This window comes from Athene noctua, chromosome 34 (genome assembly GCF_965140245.1).
Source record: "Athene noctua chromosome 34, bAthNoc1.hap1.1, whole genome shotgun sequence".
Classification (NCBI taxonomy): domain Eukaryota; kingdom Metazoa; phylum Chordata; class Aves; order Strigiformes; family Strigidae; genus Athene; species Athene noctua.
This window is the reverse complement of record NC_134070.1, coordinates 1014080-1031380: the sequence shown is the minus strand read 5'-3', so window position 1 is coordinate 1031380 and position 17301 is coordinate 1014080. Positions and strand designations below refer to the sequence as shown.

Here is a 17301-nt window from a genome sequence, read left to right as displayed (position 1 = left end):
CACCTCCTCCAAGGGGGCCTCTGGTGGACAAGACACCCGGTGCCCACGCTGAATGACTGCCCGCAGAACAGGCACGGGTGGGAGCTCTCCTGTGCGGGGAGACAGTCGTGCGTGGCGAGGTGGGAGCTGCTCAGGAAGGGTGAAGCTCTCCCCACCCTCCAGGCACTTGTACGGTCTCTCTCCCTTCTGGGCCCTGTGCTGGGAGATGAGGCTGGAGAAGTCCTTGCAGGTCTTCCCGCCATCTGGGCCCTTGTGGGGTCGTTCTCCCGGGTGATTTCTTTGGTGACGTCTCCTGCTGTTACTCCCGCGGAAGATCTTCCCACCCTCGGGGCAGTTAGAGGTCCCCCGCGTGGCGCGGGCCACCGGCTTGCTGGTGGCTGGGTGGGTGTTCTTCACGCCCTCCCCTTGTCCCGGCGGTGTCTGCTCCTCCTTGCTCTCCAACTCCTCCTCCAGCACCGGGGGTGCTTGTCCTGGCTCCAGCTGGGGGCTCGGTGCCTGCAGGAGAGAAATCCATTGCACTCAGCCATCGCCACCCACAGCTCCCCCAGGGCCTGCGACATCTCACGCTAAACCCCCCGGGAGGACTCACCCTGGGGAAGGGCTGCCTGATGCCTCCTGAGGTGATAACTCTGCTGGAAGGTGGGAGGGTTGTGTCTGCGTGTGGGTGTGCACAGAAATGGGGGGTCTAAGTGTACGGGTGCCCATGGCGGGCGGGGAGCGTGTGTGTGTGTGTGTGTGTGTGTGTGTCCACTCTTGGTTCTTCAGCTCCACTTCCATCCCTCCCGCTCCTCCGTTCTGAATCCTACTCCCCCACGCCTCCCCCACTCCACACCAGCATCCACCCCTGGTCCCCATTTTCACTCCCCCAAAACTCCCCCCGCGAGGGCCGGGGATGGAGATGGGGCAGGTCGGGATGGGGCAGGGTTGGGCTCTTGGCTGCTCCCACCCTCTGGGGGTGAACCCGGGAGGGGGAAAAATAGAAAAATTGAGAAACCCCCTGCGTGGATGTAAGATGCCCTCCAGCCCTGCCCATGGGGGATGGATGCCCAGGCAGTTCCTGACAAATTCCCCAGCCCCAAGACCCCTACTTTCCATTTTAGTGCTGAGCAGAACATATTATGGGATTAAGCCGTCACAGAGGACTCACCATTGGGAAGGACTTCTTGATGCTTCCCGAGTTGATAATTCTGCTGGAAGCTCTTCCCGCAGTGGGAGCCGTCGCACAGACTCTCTCCTGTGCAGTTAAATTGGTGATTGAGAAGGTTTGAGATACAGAATCGTTTCCCACACGTGGGGCAGAGATATGATTTCTCCTCCATGTGTGTCCTCTGGTGACATCGGAGTTTCCATTTGTGCGTGAAGCTCTTCCCACACTTCTGGCACTTGAAGGGCTTCTCTCCAGAGTGGGTCCATTGGTGACGTGTCCGGTTGCTGCTGTTATTGAAGAACTTCCCACAGTGCTCACATTCGTACAGTTTCTCTGTGGAGCTACTCTGTGTTTCAGTTTCATCTTCTGGAGGGTCTTCAGCGTACGTCCCTTTGAAAGAGCATTTTCGGGGTCTCCTCGTTCCGTGGCTCCTTTGAGTATCACCTGGCTGCTGTTGGCCATCGTGCTCCACGGCCACCGCGGGGCTCTGGGGCTCCTCTTGGGGCCCTTGCAGCATCCCCCTCTGCTCTGCCCTGGGCTGGCACTGCTCCTCCTTCTGCTCGGCTGTCACATCGCCTGTGGGGGGACCAAAGGGGCTCAGCTGGGGGCTCTTAAGGCACATGAAGAGCAGCCACCTCCTGCATGGCTCTGCCTGCTCGGCTCCCTCCCTTCCCTTCTCCTCCTTGCTCTCAATTTCATCCCCTTGTGATTCCCCCCTTCCCCTGGGAGGGCCGGGGATGGAGATGGGGCAGGTCGGGATGGGGCAGGGTTGGGCTCTTGGCTGCTCCCACCCTCTGGGGGTCAACCCAGGAAGAGGGAAAAAAGAGAAAAAGTGAGAAACCCCCTGCGTGGATATAGAAGATGCCCTCCAGCCCTGCCCATGGGGGATGGATGCCCAGGCAGTTCCTCACCAAAAGCTGGACAACCCCCACCCACAAAGCCCCTCCTCTCCATGTTATGGATGAGCACGATGTGAACCGGGGGTAAGGCCCCTCCGAGGACTCACCACTGTGAACGGCTTTTAGGTGCTGTGTGAGGTTACAACCTTGCAGGAATTTCTTCCCGCAGTGCAAGCAGGGGTAGGGTCTCACTCCTGTGTGAGTTTGCTGGTGTGTTATGAGGCGTGAGCTAAAGGAGAAGCGTTTCCCACACGTGGTGCAGGGAAAGGGCTTCTCCCTGGTGTGTATCTTCTGGTGACCAAGGAGGTGCCCACTGGTCATGAAGCTCTTCCCACAATCCTGGCACTTGTAGGGCCTCTCTCCCGTGTGGCTCCGTTGGTGACGTCTCAGCTCACTTCCCGAGGGATAGATCTTCCCACAATACTCACACATGTACTTCTTGCCTCCAGAGCTACTCGGTGGTTGGGATGCGCCGTCTTGAGTGTCTTCACCACAGGTCCCTTTGAAAGAGCATTTTAGCGGTTCCCTTGGTACCCCATCCTTTCTCTTCCTCTTCTTCCCCCTCCTTCTCTGTCCCATCCCCTCTAATCCTCCTTCTCCCTCTACAAGCACCCAACCATCGTTCCCAATTTCACATGCTCAAAACTCCCCCCACCGCACGGGAGGGTCGGGGATGGAGATGGGGCAGGTTGGGATGGGGCAGGGTTGGGCTCTTGGCTGCTCCTACACACTGTGAGTGAAAGTGGCAACGGGAAAGAGGAGAAAAAGAGAGAAAACCCATGGGTGGATGTAAAAAACTGATTCACAGGAGGATGCCAGAACTCACCCGTGTCCATAGCGAGATGGATGCCCAGGCAGTTCGTGACCAAAATCTGCCCGAGCCAAACCCCTAAATCCCCTCCTCTCCATTTTATTGCTGAGGAAAATGTGATATGGGGTTAAGCGCCTCCCAAGAACTCACTGTTTTGATGAATTTGTTGATGCTCACCCGTCTCGAAGGTCTTCCCACTGCAGGTGTTTGTGCTCTCTCCAGTGTGGCCGTGTTGATGCATGATGAGACTTGTCTTAAAGGAGAAGCGTTTCCCACAAGTGGTGCATAAATATGGCTCCTCCTTGGTGTGTCTCCTCTGATGCATCCGGAGGCTGTCTCTCTGTCTGAATCTCTTCCCACAATCCTGGCACTTGAAAGGCTTCTCTCCCGTGTGGATCAGTCGGTGACGGCGCAGGCTTCTCTTCCAGGTGAAGACCTTCCCACACTGCTCACACTTGTACTCATTCTTTCTGGAGATACTCGGTGGTTGGGTTGTGGCTTCTTGACAGTCTTCACCGTACGTCCCTTTGAAAGAGCATTTTCGGGGTTCCCCCGTTCCGCGGCTCCCTTGCGTATCCCGGGGCTGCTGTTGGCCATCGTGCTCCACGGCCACCGCGGGGCTCTGGGGCTCCTCTTGGGGCCCTTGCAGCATCCCCCTCTGCTCTGCCCTGGGCTGGCACTGCTCCTCCTTCTGCTCGGCTGTCCCAGCGCCTGGGGGGGACCAAAGGGGCTCAGCTGGGGGCTCTTAAGGCACATGAAGAGCACCCACCTCCTGCCTGGCTCTGCCTGCTCGGCTCCCTCCCTTCCCTTCTGCACTTTTCTCTCCAATTTCATTCCCCAGAACTCCCCCATACCCTGGGATGGAGATGGGGCAGGTCGGGATGGGGCAGGGTTGGGCTCTCGGCTGCTCCCAGCCACTGGGGGTGAACATGGGAAGGGAAAAAACAAGAACAGTGAGGAAACCTGTGGGTGGAGGTAACAATAATTTGACAGGAGGAGGGTGGAAGAGGCCATCACTCACCCCCCGCCATGGGGAGATGGATGCCCAGCCAGTCAGTGATCGAGATCTGGGCAAGAACTGCCCCAAACCCCACCCACTGCATTTCATGGATGAGCACGATGGGATACAGGGTTGAACCTGTCCAAAAACTAACCATTATGGATGGATTCCTGATGCCTCCTGAGGTGATGATCACGCATGAATGCCCTCCCGCAGTGGGCGCACACATACGGTCTCTCTCCTGTGTGGATGCGTTGGTGGACGAGGAGGCTGGACCCAAAAGAGAAGCATTTCCCACACGTGGTGCAGAGATACGGCTTCTCCTGGGTGTGTGTCCTCCGGTGACGCTGGAGGTTTTGTCTTGTTGCAAAGCTCCTCCCACAATCCCAGCACTTGTAGGGCTTCTCTCCCGTGTGGGTCCGTAGGTGATGGGTCAGGTTGTACTTGGAGCCCAACAACTTCCCACACTGATCACACTTGACCTTCTCCTCTCCGGAGCGAATCTGTGGTTGGGTTGTGGCTTCCTGAGGGTCTTCAGCGTACGTCCCCTTGAAAGAGCATTTTCGGGGTCTCCTCGTTCCGCGACTCCCTTGCGTATCCCGGGGCTGCTGTTGGCCATCGTGCTCCACGGCCACCGCGGGGCTCTGGGGCTCCTCTTGGGGCCCTTGCAGCATCCCCCTCTGCTCTGCCCTGGGCTGGCACTGCTCCTCCTTCTGCTCGGCTGTCCCAGCGCCTGGGGGGGACCAAAGGGGCTCAGCTGGGGGCTCTTAAGGCACATGAAGAGCACCCACCTCCTCCACGTCTGTGGCGTTTTAGGCCCTGCCGGGAACCCAGACCATGTTGCCGCTGCCCCTCGCCCACCCTCGGACCGGACGGGGCAGGGGGTGAGATACAAACCCCGGGGCTGAGAGAAGGAAATATTTAATACAACACTGTCACAAAGACGGAACCAAACAACAGCAAGAAAAATCGCAATCCACATTCATAGCAGGGAAGAGAAGAAGAGATCCAGCAGCGAGGGGACCGACCCGCCGGCCCAAGGGCGCCCGGCCCTGACCTCAGCTGTTACCGAATAACCGGCGAGAGCTCCGCCCGCTGCTGGGGAAACTTAACCCTGTGCTGCCTGGCCCAGGACAATGGCTCTGCCTGCTCGGCTCCCTCCCTTCCCTTCGCCCTTAGCGCCGCCTTGGGCTTTGAGCCCCGGGGCCACCTGAGCCCCACCCAGATGTTCCTCCCCCCTTCCCCCACAGCGATGGGGAGGGAAAAATTAAACCAAAGGCCAGGGGAGATCCAGAAAAGGAAGTGATGGGGGCATGGGACTCCCCCGTTATGGTCTGGGGCAGCAGAGAGACTCCATCGGGGAGGAAGAAAGAACAGCAATGGCATTTGAACCCCCCACCCCCGATGTACCAATCCGGCAGAGCAGGACAGTGAGAAATACAACCACATCTCCAAAGCCCTTCCCCCCAGCCCTCCTGCCCGGGCTCAGCTTTGCTCCCCATTTCTCTCCCTGCTGCCCCCCCGGCGCAGGGGGCAGGGATGGGGCTTGGGGTCACTCCATCACCCCTTGTCTCTGCCGCCCCTTCCTCCTCAGGGGGAGGACTCCTCACACTCCTCCCCTGCTCCGCCCTGGGCTCCCTCCCACGGGAGACAGTCCTCCACGATCTTCCTCCCACCTGGGTCCCTCCCAGGGGCTCTGGGGGGGCATCTGCTCCCCCGTGGGGCTCCACGGGTGCAGGGCACTCTCTGCTCAGGGCACCTCCCGCCTCGGGTCGTCCTTCCTCTTCCTCGCTCTTTCCAGAACTACTTCCCTCCCCCAGCCCTCCTCCTCCTCTTTCTCCTCCTCCTCCTCCTCCTCCCATCCTCCCCTGGTTCAATCCCTTATCTCAGAACTCGCCGCCGCCAATTGGCTCGGCCTTGGCCAGGGGCGGGTCCGACCTGGAGCCGCGGGAGCTTTGAGCATCTTCTCGCAGGAGCCCCCCCTGTCCCCCCTCCGCCGCTCCCAGCCCCTGCACACCCAAACCAGCACAACAGGGTGCAGCCGGGTGGGTGCTGAGCCCCGGGCAGGGGGTGCTGAGCACCCCGAGAGGCGGCAGCAGGTCCCCTGGGGGCGCCGGGATGCGGATTCTCCATCCCTCAGGGAAATCCCTGCAGGGAAGGGGGGGTGTGCATCTCCATCGCTGCCCTCTCGGGGGGACGGGGGTGTTGTGGGGGGCGCTGTGAAAGTGGGGACCAGGCGTGGGGGCGGGTCAAGTGCTGAAAGGGTGGAGGGATGGGTGGGAGTGAGGCTGGAAGAGGGGGAGGGATGGAGGAGGAGCAGGAGGAGGGATGGACGAGAGGGATGGAGGAGGAGGAGCAGACACAGTAGGAGGAGGGATGAAGGAGTAGGACGAGTAATGATGAAAGAGGGGGAGGGCTGGAGGAGGAGCAGAAGGGGGAGGGCTGGAGGAGGAGGAGCCGGGGAATGAACAGGAAAAGGATGAAGGAGGAGGGATGGAGGAGGCGGAGGGATAGAGGAGAAGCAGGACCAGCAAGAGGGGACACACACACAAGCGCCGTAATTAAGCCGAGGGAGGGGGCAGACCCCGAATGCCGACTCAGCTGAAGCCCAAGAAGCTGCGTCCCCCCCCTCGGAGCTGGGCCCAGCAATGACAAGACCCTGTGTGTTGGCATCGCCACGAGGCGCGTTGGGAACCCGCGAGGGACAGGGCGATAAGAAACCCCCCGGTCACTCCAGCCCCGGTGTCTGCGTGTGCTCCCATGTGGAGAAATCCAGGGGGGTTCTCTGGGGCGGGGCGCTGGCCGGGGGGAATTACCACCAGCCCCCAGCTCTGCGCCGACTCCCCAGAAATAAATCCCTCTGCTCGGGGGGGGTGTTGGCGTCTGGCACGGGGGCTGAACGACCCCGCTCGTGGCACAACAGTTCTGGGGACCCCGATGGGACCGCGCTGACAGCCTTGCCCGGGTCACCTTTTGGTGTAAAAAGGGTGGATTAGGAAACTCCTGTTCGGTACCAAACTGGGAGCTGCTACTTCCCAGGAGACACCGCTCTGCTCTCCTCTAGGAGGCACCCTGAGACACTGGAATAAATTGGACGGGATAAATGAATTAATCACCTCATAAATGAAGAAATTACGGCATACGTTCCTCTCTATGCCATAATGGCCTTTGCCATTGCTCGGTCGAGAGTGACGTTGCAAGTCAAATGCACAATTAACCTTCTCTGAGGACTCGGCTCAGATCCGTATTCCTCCAGAGAATGCACGGAGAGCCCAGCAATGCTGCTGAACTGGGAAGGACCCTGCAAAAGAAGAGACTATTCCCGACAAAGTAGTAAATGCGGTAACGGCCAGAGTGTGGCCATCGGGAACGCCGGCACGAGCCAAGAATGTGACTCTGCAAAAGACGGAGCCGGAAACCAGGGGCCCAGCCCGTAAGGAAGAAACAAAATCCCAGCAACCTGGCAGCTCGGAAAGGACTCGCCCCTCTACTCAATCCTGTCTGGAAGGGGGACAGGGAAGGGAACGTCCATCAGAGTTCAGTGCTCCAGTCCCAGTGGTGAGGAAACCTCACTCTCCTGAGCACAGGTTGGACAGGACTGGAGAGGAGGGAAGGTGAGAGCTCCGGGGGCACCCTGTGCTCCCCAATCTGTATCCCCCCCTCGCCTCGGTCCCGCACAGGGAGACTGATTTTACAGGCCTGGGTTTGGAAGGGGCTTTCTTCCGTGTGCCGGTGGTCGAGCAGAGCCAGACTGTTTCTGCTTTGGGCTGGGAAAACCCGAGCACCGGGCGGAAGATGCAGCTCTCTTGGACGGCCCTTCCCCAAGGACCCCAAACCTGCCCCACGCTCCGTGGTCCCAGCGTGAGAACAGTGGCGCAGAGAGTACAAACCCGGAGTGTTGTTGCCACGGGTGGACAATTTACTGATCGATCTGATGGCTAGGAGGAGTGTTTCGAGGCCACGCGCGGGTTCCTCCCTGTTTCTGGCACTGCGGGCAGGGGTTGGGCATCTCCCCGGGGGGGATCCGCTGGTGCAAGATGAGTGTTTGCTTCGGAGTAAAGGATTCCCCACAGCAGAGCAGGAAGGAGGTTTCTCTGCAGTGCGGGGCCTCCGATGCGTGGAAAGGCTCGAGCTGTGGCTGAAGCTCTCCCCACCCTCCAGGCACTTGTACGGTCTCTCTCCCTTCTGGGCCCTGTGCTGGGAGATGAGGCTGGAGAAGTCCTTGCAGGTCTTCCCGCCATCTGGGCCCTTGTGGGGTCGTTCTCCCGGGTGATTTCTTTGGTGACGTCTCCTGCTGTTACTCCCGCGGAAGATCTTCCCACCCTCGGGGCAGTTAGAGGTCCCCCGCGTGGCGCGGGCCACCGGCTTGCTGGTGGCTGGGTGGGTGTTCTTCACGCCCTCCCCTTGTCCCGGCGGTGTCTGCTCCTCCTTGCTCTCCAACTCCTCCTCCAGCACCGGGGGTGCTTGTCCTGGCTCCAGCTGGGGGCTCGGTGCCTGCAGGAGAGAAATCCATTGCACTCAGCCATCGCCACCCACAGCTCCCCCAGGGCCTGCGACATCTCACGCTAAACCCCCCCGGGAGGACTCACCCTGGGGAAGGGCTGCCTGATGCCTCCTGAGGTGATAACTCTGCTGGAAGGTGGGAGGGTTGTGTCTGCGTGTGGGTGTGCACAGAAATGGGGGGTGTAAGTGTACGGGTGCCCATGGCGGGCGGGGGGCGTGTGTGTGTGTGTGTGTGTGTGTGTGTCCACTCTTGGTTCTTCAATCCACTTCCATCCGTCCCGCTCCTCCGTTCTGAATCCTACTCCCCCACGCCTCCCCCACTCCACTACAGCATCCACCCCTGGTCCCCATTCTCACCCACCCAAAACTCCCCCCGCGAGGGCCGGGGATGGAGATGGGGCAGGTCGGGATGGGGCAGGGTTGGGCTCTTGGCTGCTCCCACCCTCTGGGGGTGAACCCAGGAAGAGGGAAAAAAGAGAAAAAGTGAGAAACCCCCTGCGTGGATGTAAGATGCCCTCCAGCCCTGCCCATGGGGGATGGATGCCCAGGCAGTTCCTGACAAATTCCCCAGCCCCAAGACCCCTACTTTCCATTTTAGTGCTGAGCAGAACATATTATGGGATTAAGCCGTCACGGAGGACTCACCATTGGGAAGGACTTCTTGATGCTTCCCGAGTTGATAATTCTGCTGGAAGCTCTTCCCGCAGTGGGAGCCGTCGCACAGTCTCTCTCCTGTGCGGGTAAATTGGTGTTTGAGGAGGTTTGAGCGACAGGAGAAGCGTTTCCCACACATGGAGCACAGATATGACTTGTGTCTGGTCTGGTGACACTGGAGTTTCCATCCGCGCGTGAAGCTCTTCCCACACTCCTGGGACTCGAAGGGCTTCTCTACACACTGGGTCCGTAGGTGACGTGTCCGGTTGCTGCTGGTAGAGAAGAACTTCCCACAGTGCTCACACCTGTACAGCTTCTCTGTGGAGCTACTCTGTGTTTCGGTTTCATTTTCTGGAGGGTCTTCAGCGTACGTCCCTTTGAAAGAGCATTTTCGGGGTCTCCTTGGTGTGCGGCTCCTTTGAGTATCATCCGGCTGCTGTTGGCCATCGTGCTCCACGGCCACCGCGGGGCTCTGGGGCTCCTCTTGGGGCCCTTGCAGCATCCCCCTCTGCTCTGCCCTGGGCTGGCACTGCTCCTCCTTCTGCTCGGCTGTCACATCGCCTGTGGGGGGACCAAAGGGGCTCAGCTGGGGGCTCTTAAGGCACATGAAGAGCACCCACCTCCTGCATGGCTCTGCCTGCTCGGCTCCCTCCCTTCCCTTCTCCTCCTTGCTCTCAATTTCATCCCCTTGTGATTCTCCCCTTTCCCCGTGAGGGCCGGGGATGGAGATGGGGCAGGTCGGGATGGGGCAGGGTTGGGCTCTTGGCTGCTCCCACCCTCTGGGGGTGAACCCAGGAAGAGGGAAAAAAGAGAAAAAGTGAGAAACCCCCTGCGTGGATGTAAGATGCCCTCCAGCCCTGCCCATGGGGGATGGATGCCCAGGCAGTTCCTCACCAAAAGCTGGACAACCCCCACCCACAAAGCCCCTCCTCTCCATGTTATGGATGAGCACGATGTGAACCGGGGGTAAGGCCCCTCCGAGGACTCACCATTGTGAACGGCTTTTAGGTGCTGTGTGAGGTTACAACCTTGCACGAATTTCTTCCCGCAGTGCAAGCAGGGGTAGGGTCTCACTCCTGTGTGAGTTTGCTGGTGTGTTATGAGGCGTGAGCTAAAGGAGAAGCGTTTCCCACACGTGGTGCAGGGAAAGGGCTTCTCCCTGGTGTGTATCTTCTGGTGACACAGTAGGTGCCCACTGGTCATGAAGCTCTTCCCACAATCCTGGCACTTGTAGGGCCTCTCTCCCGTGTGGCTCCGTTGGTGACGTCTCAGCTCACTTCCCGAGGGATAGACCTTCCCACAATACTCACACATGTACTTCTTGCCTCTGGAGCTACTCGGTGGTTGGGATGCACCTTCTTGATTGTCTTCACCACAGGTCCCTTTGAAAGAGCATTTTAGCAGTTCCCTTGGTACCCCATCCTTTCTCTTCCTCTTCTTCCCCCTCCTTCTCTGTCCCATCCCCTCTAATCCTCCTCCTCCCTGGACAAGCACCCAACCATCGTTCCCAATTTCACATGCTCAAAACTCCCCCCACCGCATGGGAGGGTCGGGGATGGAGATGGGGCAGGTTGGGATGGGGCAGGGTTGGGCTCTTGGCTGCTCCTACACACTGTGAGTGAAACTGGCAACGGGAAAGAGGAGAAAAAGAGAGAAAACCCATGGGTGGATGTAAAAAAATGATTCACAGGAGGATGCCAGAACTCACCCGTGTCCATAGCGAGATGGATGCCCAGGCAGTTCCTGACCAAAATCTGCCCAACCCAAACCCCTAAATCCCCTCCTCTCCATTTTATTGCTGAGGAAAATGTGATATGGGGTTAAGCGCCTCACAAGAACTCACTATTTACATGAATTTGTTGATGCTCACCCGTCTCGAAGGTCTTCCCACTGCAGGTGTTTGGGCTCTCTCCAGTGTGGCCGTGTTGATGCATGATGAGACTTGTCTTAAAGGAGAAGCGTTTCCCACAAGTGGTGCATAAATATGGCTCCTCCTTGGTGTGTATCGTCTGATGTTTCTGGAGTTGGTATTTCTGTCTGAAGCTCTTCCCACAATCCTGGCAATTGAAAGGCTTCTCTCCCGTGTGGATCTGTCGGTGACGGCGCAGGCTTCTTTTCCAGGTGAAGACCTTCTCACACTGCTCACACTTGTACTCATTCTTTCTGGAGATACTCGGTGGTTGGGTTGTGGCTTCTTGAGGATCTTCACTGTACGTCCCTTTGAAAGAGCATTTTCGGGGTTCCCTCGTTCCGCGGCTCCCTTGCGTATCCCGGGGCTGCTGTTGGCCATCGTGCTCCACGGCCACCGCGGGGCTCTGGGGCTCCTCTTGGGGCCCTTGCAGCATCCCCCTCTGCTCTGCCCTGGGCTGGCACTGCTCCTCCTTCTGCTCGGCTGTCCCAGCGCCTGGGGGGGACCAAAGGGGCTCAGCTGGGGGCTCTGAAGGCACATGAAGAGCACCCACCTCCTGCATGGCTCTGCCTGCTCGGCTCCCTCCCTTCCTTTCTCCTCTCTCCTCTCCAAGTTCACCTCCCCCTAAATCCTCCCACCCCCTATCAGGGTCAGGGATGGAGATGGGGCAGGTTGGGATGGGGCAGGGTTGGGCTCTTGGCTGCTCCCACACACTGAGGGGGATCCCGAGATGGGGGAAAGGAGGAAAAGTGGTAAAAGCCATGGGTGGATGTAAAAAGAGTTCAGTAGGAGTGGACACATAGAGGAAAAATAAAAAGGCCATCACTCACCCTCACCCTTTGGGAGATGGATGCCCAGCCAGGTCCAGACAAAAATCTGGGCAACCAACACCCCCAAACCCCCTCCTCTGTATTTTATTACTCAGTACGATGTACTTCAGGATTAAGCCTCTCCATTAAGAACTCACCATTGTGGATGGATTCCTGATGCTTCCTGAGGGCACACTTTACCCGGAATCTCTTCCCGCAGTGGGAGCAGGGGAACGGTCTCTCTCCTGTGTGGATGCGATGGTGGATGGTGACATCTGACTTACAGGAGAAGCGTTTCCCACACGTGGTGCAGATAAAGGGCTTCTCCTTGGTGTGTGTCCTCTGGTGACGCCGGAGGTTTCCTTTCTGCGTGAAGCTCCTCCCACAGTCCCAGCACTTGTAGGGCTTCTCTCCCGTGTGGGTCCGTAGGTGAGATGACAAATAGGTCCCGCAAGTGAAGACCTTCCCACAGTGCTCACACTTGCGTTCCTTTTTCTCTCTGGAGGGACTCGGTGGTTGGGTTGTGTCTTCCTGAGGGTCTTCACCGTACGTCCCTTTGAAAGAGCATTTTCGGGGTCTCCTCGTTCCGCGGCTCCCTTGCGTATCCCGGGGCTGCTGTTGGCCATCGTGCTCCACGGCCACCGCGGGGCTCTGGGGCTCCTCTTGGGGCCCTTGCAGCATCCCCCTCTGCTCTGCCCTGGGCTGGCACTGCTCCTCCTTCTGCTCGGCTGTCCCAGCGCCTGGGGGGGACCAAAGGGGCTCAGCTGGGGGCTCTTAAGGCACATGAAGAGCACCCACCTCCTCCACGTCTGTGGCGTTTTAGGCCCTGCCGGGACCCCAGACCACGTTGCCGCTGCCCCTCGCCCACCCTCGGACCGGACGGGGCAGGGGGTGAGATACAAACCCCGGGGCTGAGAGAAGGAAATATTTAATACAACACTGTCACAAAGACGGAACCAAACAACAGCAAGAAAAATCGCAATCCACATTCATAGCAGGGAAGAGAAGAAGAGATCCAGCAGCGAGGGGACCGACCCGCCGGCCCAAGGGCGCCCGGCCCTGACCTCAGCTGTTACCGAATAACCGGCGAGAGCTCCGCCCGCTGCTGGGGAAACTTAACCCTGTGCTGCCTGGCCCAGGACAATGGCTCTGCCTGCTCGGCTCCCTCCCTTCCCTTCGCCCTTAGCGCCGCCTTGGGCTTTGAGCCCCGGGGGCACCTGAGCCCCACCCAGATGTTCCTCCCCCCTTCCCCCACAGCGATGGGGAGGGAAAAATTAAACCAAAGGCCAGGGGAGATCCAGAAAAGGAGGTGATGGGGGCATGGGACTCCCCCGTTATGGTCTGGGGCAGCAGAGAGACTCCATCGGGGAGGAAGAAAGAACAGCAATGGCATTTGAACCCCCCACCCCCGATGTACCAATCCGGCAGAGCAGGACAGTGAGAAATACAACCACATCTCCAAAGCCCTTCCCCCCAGCCCTCCTGCCCGGGCTCAGCTTTGCTCCCCATTTCTCTCCCTGCTCCCCCCCCGGCGCAGGGGGCAGGGATGGGGCTTGGGGTCACTCCATCACCCCTTGTCTCTGCCGCCCCTTCCTCCTCAGGGGGAGGACTCCTCACACTCCTCCCCTGCTCCGCCCTGGGCTCCCTCCCACGGGAGACAGTCCTCCACGATCTTCCTCCCACCTGGGTCCCTCCCAGGGGCTCTGGGGGGGCATCTGCTCCCCCGTGGGGCTCCACGGGTGCAGGGCACTCTCTGCTCAGGGCACCTCCCGCCTCGGGTCGTCCTTCCGCTTCCTCCCTGTTAGCAGAGCTATTTCCCTCCCCCCTCCTCTTTTTCTCCTCCTCCTCTTCCTCCTCCTCCTCCTCCCATCCTCCCCTGGTTCAATCCCTTATCTCAGAACTCGCCGCCGCCAATTGGCTCGGCCTTGGCCAGGGGCGGGTCCGACCTGGAGCCGCGGGAGCTTTGAGCATCTTCTCGCAGGAGCCCCCCCTGTCCCCCCTCCGCCGCTCCCAGCCCCTGCACACACAAACCAGCACAACAGGGTGCAGCCGGGTGGGTGCTGAGCCCCGGGCAGGGGGTGCTGAGCACCCCGAGAGGCGGCAGCAGGTCCCCTGGGGGCGCCGGGATGCGGATTCTCCATCCCTCAGGGAAATCCCTGCAGGGAAGGGGGGGTGTGCATCTCCATCGCTGCCCTCTCGGAGGGTGGAGGGACTTTTGGGGGTCACTGTGAAAGTGGGGACCAAGTGTGGGAGCTGGTCAAATGTGAAGGTGGAGGGCTGGAGGAGGAGCAGGACCAGCAAGAGGGGACACACACACAATCCCCGTAATTAAGCCGAGGGAGGGGGCAGACCCCGAATGCCGACTCAGCTGAAGCCCAAGAAGCCGCGTCCGCCCCTCGGAGCTGGGCCCAGCAATGACAAGACCCTGTGTGTTGGCATCGCCACGAGGCGCCTTGGGAACCCGCGAGGGACAGGGCGATAAGAAACCCCCCGGTCACTCCAGCCCCGGTGTCTGCGTGTGCTCCCAAGTGGAGAAATCCAGGGGGGTTCTCTGGGGCGGGGCGCTGGCCGGGGGGAATTACCACCAGCCCCCAGCTCTGCGCCGACTCCCCAGAAATAAATCCCTCTGCTCGGGGGGGGTGTTGGCGTCTGGCACGGGGGGTGAACGACCCCGCTCGTGGCACAACAGTTCTGGGGACCCCGATGGGACCGCGCTGACAGCCTTGCCCGGGTCACCTTTTGGTGTAAAAAGGGTGGATTAGGAAATTCCTGTTCGGTACCAAACTGGGAGCTGCTACTTCCCAGGAGACACCGCTCTGCTCTCCTCTAGGAGGCACCCTGAGACACTGGAATAAATTGGACGGGATAAATGAATTAATCACCTCATAAATGAAGAAATTAAGGCATACGTTCCTCTCTATGCCATAATGGCCTTTGCCATTGCTCGGTCGAGAGTGACGTTGCAAGTTAAATGCACAATTAACCTTCTCTGAGGACTCGGCTCAGATCCGTATTCCTCCAGAGAATGCACGGAGAGCCCAGCAATGCTGCTGAACTGGGAAGGACCCTGCAAAAGAAGAGACTATTCCCGACAAAGTAGTAAATGCGGTAATGGCCAGAGTGTGGCCATCGGGAACGCCGGCACGAGCCAAGAATGTGACTCTGCAAAAGACGGAGCCGGAAACCAGGGGCCCAGCCCGTAAGGAAGAAACAAAATCCCAGCAACCTGGCAGCTCGGAAAGGACTCGCCCCTCTACTCAATCCTGTCTGGAAGGGGGACAGGGAAGGGAACGTCCATCAGAGTTCAGTGCTCCAGTCCCAGTGGTGAGGAAACCTCACTCTCCTGAGCACAGGTTGGACAGGACTGGAGAGGAGGGAAGGTGAGAGCTCCGGGGGCACCCTGTGCTCCCCAATCCGTATCCCCCCCTCGCCTCGGTCCCGCACAGGGAGACTGATTTTACAGGCCTGCGTTTGGAAGGGGCTTTCTTCCGTGTGCCGGTGGTCGAGCAGAGCCAGACTGTTTCTGCTTTGGGCTGGGAAAACCCGAGCACCGGGCGGAAGATGCAGCTCTCTTGGACGGCCCTTCCCCAAGGACCCCAAACCTGCCCCACGCTCCGTGGTCCCAGCGTGAGAACAGTGGCGCAGAGAGTACAAACCCGGAGTGTTGTTGCCACGGGCGGACAATTTACTGATCGATCTGATGGCTAGGAGGAGTGTTTCGAGGCCACGCGCGGGTTCCTCCCTGTTTCTGGCACTGCGGGCAGGGGTTGGGCATCTCCCCGGGGGGGATCCGCTGGTGCAAGATGAGTGTTTGCTTCGGAGTAAAGGATTCCCCACAGCAGAGCAGGAAGGAGGTTTCTCTGCAGTGCGGGGCCTCCGATGCGAGGAAAGGCTCGAGCTGTGGCTGAAGCTCTCCCCACCCTCCAGGCACTTGTACGGTCTCTCTCCCTTCTGGGCCCTGTGCTGGGAGATGAGGCTGGAGAAGTCCTTGCAGGTCTTCCCGCCATCTGGGCCCTTGTGGGGTCGTTCTCCCGGGTGATTTCTCTGGTGACGTCTCCTGCTGTCTCCTGCTGTTACTCCCGCGGAAGATCTTCCCACCCTCGGGGCAGTTAGAGGTCCCCCGCGTGGCGCGGGCCACCGGCTTGCTGGTGGCTGGGTGGGTGTTCTTCACGCCCTCCCCTTGTCCCGGCGGTGTCTGCTCCTCCTTGCTCTCCAACTCCTCCTCCAGCACCGGGGGTGCTTGTCCTGGCTCCAGCTGGGGGCTCGGTGCCTGCAGGAGAGAAATCCATTGCACTCAGCCATCGCCACCCACAGCTCCCCCAGGGCCTGCGACATCTCACGCTAAACCCCCCGGGAGGACTCACCCTGGGGAAGGGCTGCCTGATGCCTCCTGAGGTGATAACTCTGCTGGAAGGTGGGAGGGTTGTGTCTGCGTGTGGGTGTGCACAGAAATGGGGGGTGTAAGTGTACGGGTGCCCATGGCGGGCGGGGGGCGTGTGTGTGTGTGTGTGTGTGTGTCCACTCTTGGTTCTTCAGCTCCACTTCCATCCCTCCCGCTCCTCCGTTCTGAATCCTACTCCCCCACGCCTCCCCCACTCCACACCAGCATCCACCCCTGGTCCCCATTTTCACCCCCCAAAACTCCCCCTGCGAGGGCCGGGGATGGAGATGGGGCAGGTTGGGATGGGGCAGGGTTGGGCTCTTGGCTGCTCCCACCCTCTGGGGGTGAATCTGGGAAGGGGAAATGTGAGAAAACCCATGAGTGGAGGGAAAAGTAATTTACCAGGAGGAGTCAGGAGGAGGCCATCACTCACCCCGCCCATGGGGACATGGATGCCCAGCCAGGTCCGGACCAAATTCTGGCCAAATCAGCCCCCAAACCCCCTCCTCTCCATTTCAGAACTGAGCACAGCTTGATATGGGGTTAAGCCCCCCCGGAGGACTCACCAGGATGGACGGCCCTCTGATTCTTCCTGAGGTTTGTATTCCTCAAGAACGTCATCTCCCAGTGCAAGAAGCGGTCCAGTCTCTCTCCCCTATGGATGTATCGGTGGATGGTAAGAGCAGAGCACCAGGAGAAGCGTTTCCCACACGTGGTGCAGGGAAAGGGTCTTCTCCTCTGTGTGTGTCCTCTGGTGACTCAGGAGGTACCAGCTGAGCCTGAAGCTCCTCCCGCAGTCTGGGCACTTGTAGGGCTTCTCTCCTGTGTGGATCCGTTCCTGATCAGTCAGGGTGCTTCTGAACATGAAGAACTTCCCACAGTCCTCACATTTGTACATCTCTCTGGAACTACTCCGTGGTTGGGCTGCGTCTTCCAGTATGTCTTCAACATGAGTCCGTGTGATAGAGCATTGTTGGGGTTCTCTGGGTATTTTACTCCCTCACTTATCATCCGGCACTACAGAGCAGGGGCCCGACACCCCCAGCCCCACTCCTGCAGGTGACCCCAGACCCGCTCAAACCAGTCCCCCCAGGAGCCAGCGCTGGGGCCACAAAGAGCTCAGACAGAGATTGAATAACGACGACAGGACCAACGGCGATGGCCAAGGCACACAAGACCCCCTTGTAC

General features: G+C 59.5%; 1 protein-coding gene across 1 annotated transcript in view; it reads right to left on the bottom strand.

The window, feature by feature from the left end:
- Positions 1 to 194: 194 nt before the first annotated feature.
- The window catches only part of LOC141972566 (uncharacterized), an 18386-nt gene continuing 1279 nt past the window's right edge, over positions 195 to 17301 (bottom strand). Inside the window, 15 exon segments of the mRNA XM_074930460.1 lie at positions 195 to 495; positions 1148 to 1723; positions 2154 to 2546; positions 3035 to 3568; positions 4012 to 4590; positions 7748 to 8360; positions 8447 to 8511; positions 9006 to 9575; positions 10004 to 10396; positions 10885 to 11418; positions 11891 to 12503; positions 15570 to 15782; positions 16097 to 16161; positions 16680 to 16842; positions 16844 to 17015. Coding sequence (XP_074786561.1) covers positions 335 to 495; positions 1148 to 1723; positions 2154 to 2546; positions 3035 to 3568; positions 4012 to 4590; positions 7748 to 8360; positions 8447 to 8511; positions 9006 to 9575; positions 10004 to 10396; positions 10885 to 11418; positions 11891 to 12503; positions 15570 to 15782; positions 16097 to 16161; positions 16680 to 16842; positions 16844 to 17015 — 5644 coding nt within the window. The 3' untranslated portion in view covers positions 195 to 334.